The 8,111-nt window shown below is 41.1% G+C and overlaps 1 protein-coding gene across 1 annotated transcript in view; it reads left to right on the top strand.

The window, feature by feature from the left end:
* Positions 1-8,111, top strand: part of SLC36A2 (solute carrier family 36 (proton/amino acid symporter), member 2) — a 32,478-nt gene that overhangs the window by 9,608 nt on the left and 14,759 nt on the right. The window contains exons 5-7 of the mRNA XM_011931625.1: positions 187-271; positions 3,857-4,075; positions 6,105-6,203. Of these exons, the coding sequence (XP_011787015.1) occupies positions 187-271; positions 3,857-4,075; positions 6,105-6,203 (403 nt within the window). The remainder of the gene's footprint in view (positions 1-186; positions 272-3,856; positions 4,076-6,104; positions 6,204-8,111) is intronic.

Below are 8,111 nucleotides of genomic sequence, written 5' to 3'. Positions count from 1 at the left end.
AAAAAAAAAAAAAGAACTATTGTTACCTCACTTCTTTGCCCCATTGTTGATTGTGGTGGAAGGACCAAGTGTGCTGGTGCAGGGCCACCAACCCCTGGGGACAGAGGGCAGAACGGCAAGAAACGGAACTGACAAGTTGACTTATTTTATAACGAGTTTTCTTTTTCCCTCTCTTCTCCCTTCTAGGCATATCGTGAGCTTCTTCCTTATTGTCACCCAACTTGGCTTCTGCTGTGTGTACATTGTGTTTTTGGCTGATAATTTAAAACAGGTAGAGGCTTCTAGAGAAAACGGGAGGGGAAAAGATGGACAAGGACACACCACTGCTAGTTGTTTAACAAACTGTTTCTTTGGGTCCTCATCAATACAACAAAGGAAGTTAAACTAGGTGTTGTCAAACTTGCCTCCCCTAGTTCACATATCTGCAGATTTCTGTGTGGTTACTTTTGCCACAATACCCTTTGTCCTGTATCTTAGACCTGTCCTCAAAGTTGATCTCTACTGAACTGGAAAGACCCTTGGATTTTGTCAATCTTCCTGCCTTGAAACTTAATTATACTTAATGCTTCTAAAATCGATATGGGTCTTCTTTTGATGATTCCTAATCTTCTTTGGGTCATGTTTCTTTCTTTCTTTCTTCCTCTTTTTTTTTTTTTTTTTTTGAGACAGGATATTGCTCTGTCACCCAGGCTGGAGTGCAGTGGTGAGATCATAGCTCACTACAGCCTCAAACTCCCAGGCTCAAGTGATTCTCCTACCTCAGCCACCCAAGTAGATGGGACCACAAGTGTGTGCTACCATATCTGGCTAATTTTTTTATTATTGTTTGTAGAGCCAAGGCCTTGCAATGTTGCCCAGGCTGGCCTCAAACCCCAGGGCTCAAGTGATCCTCCCACCATCTCCCAAAGTGCTGGAATTATAGATGTGAGCCACCACATCCAGCCTTGGTACTTAATCTATGGCTTAATAGTTGTTTTCCCTAGGAATTGTTTCCCCTAGGAATTGTTTCTGATCTAACCTACAAGTTATCTTACAGCAATTTGAGCAAAATAATATGGGTAATAGCAGAGGCCATCCTTAATCAGTAAGTTTAAAAAGAAAACTATTCTTTAGGGCTCTTTATCTGCTTATAGTGGTATACCAGAAATTCAAAAATGTAAACTAGCTAGAAGAAAAATATAGTAAGCTTTCAGAGTTAGCTTCTATTATGTCAGGTACAGTGCTGAGTATTTTACATGTTTTCCTTCATTTAATTATCTCCATGACCTTATTAGAGCAGGTACTGTGGTTATTCCCATTTTGCAGATGAGAAGACTGAGATTATAAACCCTATAATGTAAGGTCACAGAGCCAGAGTTAAAAACCCAGGCCTTCTGATACCAGTGCTCAAGTTCTTAAACCTATGCTGTGTTTCTTCTGCAAAGAAAACAAAATAAAATAAAATTACCCTTAATCCAATTATTCATGGTTATAATTTAATGTAACCTTAACTGGTCAGCATTTTGCAATATCCTTACATTTTGTCATGTAATTTTTAATAGTTTCATAATATTCCATCACACAGATTGATCATAACCTAATCAATCTTGTGTTGCTGGACATTTCCCTTATTTCCCTTTGTTTCTCTACTATAATCCGTTGGCTGGCACAAAGGTCTTTGTGCACTTCTTTATTTCCTTAATGTTTCTTAAAGTAAAATTACTGAGTCAAAGAGTTTGATTGTTTTGAAGGCTCTTAAAACATTGCCAGATTGCTCTTTAGAAAGCAATCTGACATGTCCAGACCTATACTCACCATCTGCAATTATTATTATCTGCATTTATTTATCATCTGCATTTATTATCAAGGCAAACACTGTATCAAGGAGTTTACAGGCCAAGTTGAGTATGTTCTAAAACCTAGTAAGTTAAACATCAATATGATATTTTGGTGCCAGGCCAGGATGCCACTAACAACAACAACATGAGGTCAGGGTGCAAACTACATTGCAGAGATCACTGGAGCAGGGAAAGCCTCCTCCAGAGGGGTGGTGCATCTGAGCTGCGTATTGACAGGTTGGAGAAAAAAAGTGGTGGCAGCCAAGGTGGGAGAAGGAATCAGTGAAAACCAGGAGGCAGGAACTTATGGGATTGCCCAGGAGAAGCAATACAATTGGTTACAGGAGGAAGAGTAGGTCATGGGAGAGGAAGAAACTTTGAAGGTTTGAAAGGGACCATTTATGGAGAGCCTTGAGTACCTAGCTAATGTTCCAGTTATTTTTCTGATTGTAGTGAGGAATCAGAAAAAATCAATACTTAAATGATTCATTTATGTATCCACAGTGTATTGTTAAGTACAAGGGACATTTCAAAAAAAAAAAGAGTGAATGCTATGATTGAAGTCTTGTAAAGTAAAAAGAATGGGTATAATATATGTAATTTGTGATATTGTGTAGAAAATATATAGATGAGTATCTTCCAAGATGTTAGCATCTTGGTACTGAGATTATCAATGCATTTACATTTTCCTCCTGCTAAACTCTAGTTCCTAATTGTTCTGCAGTGATTTATATTGCTTATCCAATACGACTGTATCAGTTAGGTCATGCTGACTTTAAATGGAGGGTGGTAGCATCCACCTACCCCTGACTTTACAAGGGGGTGTTTATATTGTGTGGGGGAGTGGGGGATGGTTTCTTGTTTATCACAATAATTGGGGATGCTCATGGCTTTCATTGGGTGGGGTCCAGGGCTACTAAATGTTCTGCAACGAGTGGTCCAATCCACACAAGAAAGAGTTATTTATTTAAAATGCCAGTATTGTACCAATTAGGAATCAGTAAGTGTATGTGTTAATTAGGAAACAGTAAATGATGAAGCTTTTGGGTTATAGCAAAAAAAAAAAAAAAAAAACTGATTACTGATTCTGAGGGAATTTAAGCAGAAAATAAGTTCCATGGAAGGATATTACTTTCCACTAAATTAAAAAGCAGATCTGAGGGAAGAACAGGAGCCAGGGTAGCGAGGAGGATGTAGATGGTAGAACTAATGAGCAGCCTCCTCAAGAATCCACTATCGGAATTCATCTTTACCCTTTTCTAGTCCATCCTTAGGTCCCTATGCTTTAGGTTTACATTCAGACTCCTGGAAGAGGGTCTGAATGCCCCAGCTTGAGCCAAAGACTAATTCCCTAGCTCTACCACATGACTGTGATTTACAGTCCTCCAACACTGCATTCAGTGACAAGAGAGAACTCACCAAAATCAAATTGGTATCAGGAGAAATGGACACTAGTTGCTAAAAGCTAACAAATAGCCACTGTGAATCCAGTTATTTATTTGGTAGTACACTTATTTTGTAACTATTTGTACAACCTCTTTTTTTTGTTTTTTTGTTTTTGATACAGGGCCTTACTCTGTTGCCTAGGCTGAAGTGTGGTGGCGTGATCTTGGCTCACTGCAACCTCTGCCTCCCAGGTTCAAGCAATTCTTGTGCCTCAGCCTCCCAAGTAGCTGAGATTACAGGCGTGTGCCACCACACATGACTAATTTTTGAATTTTAGTAGAGATGGGGTTTTACCATATTGGCCAGGCTGGTCTCGAACTTCTGACCTCAAGTGATCCACCTGCCTCGGCCTCCCAAAGTACTGGGATTACAGGCATGAGCCACTGCGACCAGCCTGTTCAGCCTCTTCTGAGGTAGTATGGTGCAGAGGGTTCAGAATAAGTTCTAAATTCATCCTAACTCACTGTGAGATTTGGCACTGTGGGACACTCCCATTCGTTGTGAGGGAATTTGATTGGGGCAAGGCACTGAGTCAACCATGAGGTTAGAAGAGTCATCATCTCCCCTTTTTGCTTCTCCCATTCCTTCCTCAGGTAGTGGAAGCTGTTAATAGCACAACAAACAACTGCCATTCCAATGAGACGGTGATTCTGACCCCCACCATGGACTCACGACTCTATATGCTCTCCTTCCTGCCCTTACTGGTGCTGCTGGTCTTCATCCGGAACCTCAGGATCTTGACCATCTTCTCCATGCTGGCCAACATCAGCATGCTGGTCAGCTTGGTCATCATCACCCAGTACATTACCCAGGTGAGTGCACACCACGCACCTACCCACTCCACTGGGCAGGGTTTTTGTATCAAGGATAGACTGAGCTTTAGATACCTGGAGGCAACCCTGTAGGTGGGTAAGAGTGTTCTGAGAGACATGCACCTCACTGTAGCATTTCTTCTACAAGGATGTCTCCGTGTAATCCCATTCTTCTGATTGTCTCCTTGTTCATGTTCTTTCTCCAAATACCTATTTTTATGTCAAATTCTGGCTTTTTAAAAAAAAAATGTGCTTGCAAGGAAAATATCTTGGTTGGTGAACTGTAGACCATTCCTATAATGGTTGGCTGACAGCAAAAGGCAGGTGAAAACAGGTTCTTATACTACAGCTAAAAGTTATTGAGTTACCCATAGGGTACAATTTCAGGTACCCAATATTACCCCTAAGGAAGGCAAGAGAAAAAAAATCTAATATTTAGTCACAGAGGTATACATAGAGAGTCTCAAAAACCATAAGCTTTCAATAAGTGTCTTGTTACTAATTTAAAAAAAAACCTATAAGCAAATCTATTATAATGTCAGTTATGTCTTTGATGTTGAATTATGGACATTGAATTTTTCTCAGTTTCCTAATTTGCTAGCCTTTCTAGTTTTTCTTTTATTCATTTACGTATTTATTTATTTATTTGAGACAGAGTCTTGATCTTTCACCCAGGCTGGAGTGCGGTGGTACAATCTCGGCTCATTGCAGCCTCTGCCTCCCGGGTTCAAGCGATTCTCCTGCCTCAGCCTCCTGAATAGCTGGGACTACAGGCACCAGCCACCACTCCCGGCTAATTTTTGTATTTTTAGTACAGATGGGGTTTCACGATGTTGGCCAGGCTAGTCTCGAACTCCTGACCTCAAGTGATCTCCTCGCCTTGGCCCCGCAAAGTGCTGGGATTACAGGCATGAGCCACCACGCCCAGCCTAATTCTTCTTTTGTAATGGACAACACTACATAGAAAGTTAAGTCTCAGAAGCCACTTGGCATATTTAATAAATTCCAGTTGTTCTTCCCTTTTAAGAAACCACAAGAGAAAAAAAGCTATATTATCCATGAAATTCAGTAAAAATAGGTCAACCTTTTTAGAATAACTGCAGATCAGTCTTATATTCCTTAGGAGATACTGATGAATTCTATAAAATTGAATTTCCTAAAGAGATAGCTACCTTTAACACATTTTTGGACAATTCCAAAGGTTGCCCAGTTAGAAAAATGGCTCTGTCATCATTTTCACATTCTGGGTCACACAATATATAGAATATTTATTTTACACAGTCTTCTCCCCTTCAATTTACAGCTCATTAAAGAAGAAAATGGATCTTTCATATTTCACACTTTGGGCTCCTTAGATTATTGCTATGACTGCAGTCACAGGAATTTCCAGCACCCATGCCCACTGTCCATTCAAAGGTGTTCGTGGGCGCATTCGGTGCTAATCTGTGGTGTATAAGGTTTTCTTTTGGAGGATTTTTTTGTTTTTGAGAAGGAGTTTGGCTCTTTCGCCCAGGCTAGAGTGCAGTGGTGCAATCTCAGCTCACTGCAAGCTCCGCCTCCCGGGTTCACGCCATTCTCCTGCCTCAGCCTGCCGAATAGCTGGGACTACAGGTACCCGCCACCACGCCCGGCTAATTTTTGTATTTTAGTAGAGATGGGGGCTCACCATGTTGGCCAGGCTGGTCTTGAACTCCTGACCTAGTGATCTATCTGCCTACCTCAGCCTCCCAAAGTGCTGGGATTACAGGTGTGAGCCACCGCACCCAGCCTTTTTGGAGGTTTTTGATAAACCAAACTTCCCTCTATGAGATACTATTCCTTCAGTACTTTGACAATACCGTCCTCTGGCTCTTTGGTATTGTGCAGTGTTGAAATCAACTTTGATCGTGGCCTACATCCGTTTGAAGTTCTCTAAACTTCTTGATACTCAATTAAAAAAAATCAGGTCTCATTTCAGATTACCCTTCTCTTAAAGGAGCTCAAATGTGCTTTAAGAGTGACTATCTCATAGCATTTCTCTCTCCTTTAGGAAATCCCAGACCCCAGCCGGTTGCCACTGGTAGCAAGCTGGAAGACCTACCCTCTCTTCTTCGGAACAGCCATTTTTTCTTTTGAAAGCATTGGTGTGGTAAGGTTTGAATTGAGGTGGCCTTATCCCTAGTGCTTGTGAGTGACCTTCTGGAAAGGAGCTGGTAGCTCTGGGTTTCTGTGTCCCGCTGGCCATTGTTTTGGGCCTGCTAGAAAATGCCCACGAGAGAAAGTAACCTCTGACCTCACTTGGGACAGTTGTCACCAGCAAGAGAAAAGTTGATTTCAACAGAGAGGCAGTCAGGATACAGTTTTCTTTTTGTCCCCACATGCCAATTAAACATCTGTCCTCCTATCGACATGAGTTTCCTAATCTTTTAAAATCAAGACGAACCATGGTGTCCAATTTAAAGGATTTGATTAAACATAATGGAGTTTTAACCTGGAAAGTTCTGTGTATTTACAGTCTATAGTCTCTACTTCCACACTTGTGGAAGGTTAGTGTTATTTATATATTTTTAGAAGTTACTTTTAGTGTACATACAGTAACATTCACTTTTTTGGTGTATATTCCTGTAAGTTTAGTGAAGCATGTAGAGGAATAAATGCACCAAAATCAGGATATAGAACAATTATCTTTCTGTTCTCTGCCTGTACTGTCTTCTCTTTTCCAAAGTGTCACATATATGAGATCATACAGTATGTATGAGATTGAGACTGCCTTCTTTCACTTAGCCTAATGCATTTTAAATTCATCCATGCTGTTGCACACATCAATAACACCTTGCTTTCTATTGCAGAGCGTCCACTGTCTGGGCAGTACCACAGCTTATCAACGCACCTGTCAAAGAACATTTGGGTTGTTTCTAGTTTTTGACAATCATGAATGATACTGCTGTAAGCATTTGTGTACAAGTTTTTGACATTGAACATCTTTTCATTTGCTTATTGGCAATTTGTACATCTTCTTTGGAGAAACATCAAGTCCTTTGCTTATTTTTAATTAGGTTGTTTGTCTTTTTGTTGTTGAATTTTAAGAGTTCTTTGTTTTTTCTAGATACGAAATCCTTATCAGAAAAATGATTTGCAAATATTTTTTCTTATTCTTGTCTTCTCCCCTTCTTTTTTCCTTTTAAATTTTTTCCTCTTAAAAATAAGATGGGGCCGGGCACAGTGGTTCACGTCTGTAATCCCAGCACTTTGGAAGGCCAAGGCGGGTGGATCACTTGAGGTCAGGAGGTCGAGACCAGTCTGGCTAACATAGTGAAATCCCGTCTCTACTAAAAATACAAAAATTAGCTGGGCGTGGTAGCATGCACCTGTAATCCCAGCTACTCAGGAGGCTAAGGCAGGAGAATCACTTGAACCCAGCATGTGGAAGTTGCAGTGAGCTAAGATTGCGCCACTGCACTCCAGCCTGGGCGACAGAGCAAGACGCTGTCCCATAAAAAAAAAAAAAGAGAGAGAGAGAGAGAGATGGGATCTTGCTATGTTGGCCAAGCTGGTTTTTAATCCCTGGGCTCAAGTCACCTGCCTTAGCCTCCCAGGTAGTGGGGATTATAGTTGTATGACCATAGTTCATCACACCTGGCTTCTCACTTTCTTGATAGTGAACTGTGATGCTCAAAAGTTTTTAATTTTTATAAAGTCCAATTCATCCTCTTTCTTTCTGGTTGTGCTTTTTGTGTTATATCTAAGAATCTACTACAAAATCTAGGTTCATGGCTAGATGTAGTGGCTCACACCTTTAATCCAGTACTTTAGGAGGCCGAGGCAGAAGGATCACTTGAGGGCAGGAGTTTGAGACCAGCCTGGGCAACATACAGAGACCCTGTCTCTGCAAAAACAATTTAAGAATTAGCTGGGTGCAGTGGCACACACCTGTAGTCCCAGCTACTCAGGAAACCGAGTGGGAGAATCACTTGAGCCCAGGAGTTCAAGGCTGCCGTGAGCTATGATTGCACCACTGCATTCTAGCCGGGGTGACAGAGGAAGACCCTGTCTGAAA

The sequence above is a fragment of the Colobus angolensis genome, unplaced genomic scaffold, assembly GCF_000951035.1.
Source record: "Colobus angolensis palliatus isolate OR3802 unplaced genomic scaffold, Cang.pa_1.0 Scaffold90, whole genome shotgun sequence".
In the NCBI taxonomy this organism is placed as follows: Eukaryota; Metazoa; Chordata; class Mammalia; order Primates; family Cercopithecidae; genus Colobus; species Colobus angolensis.
The sequence above is the reverse complement of the archived record's forward strand: the minus strand, read 5'-3'. Positions and strand labels throughout refer to the sequence as shown.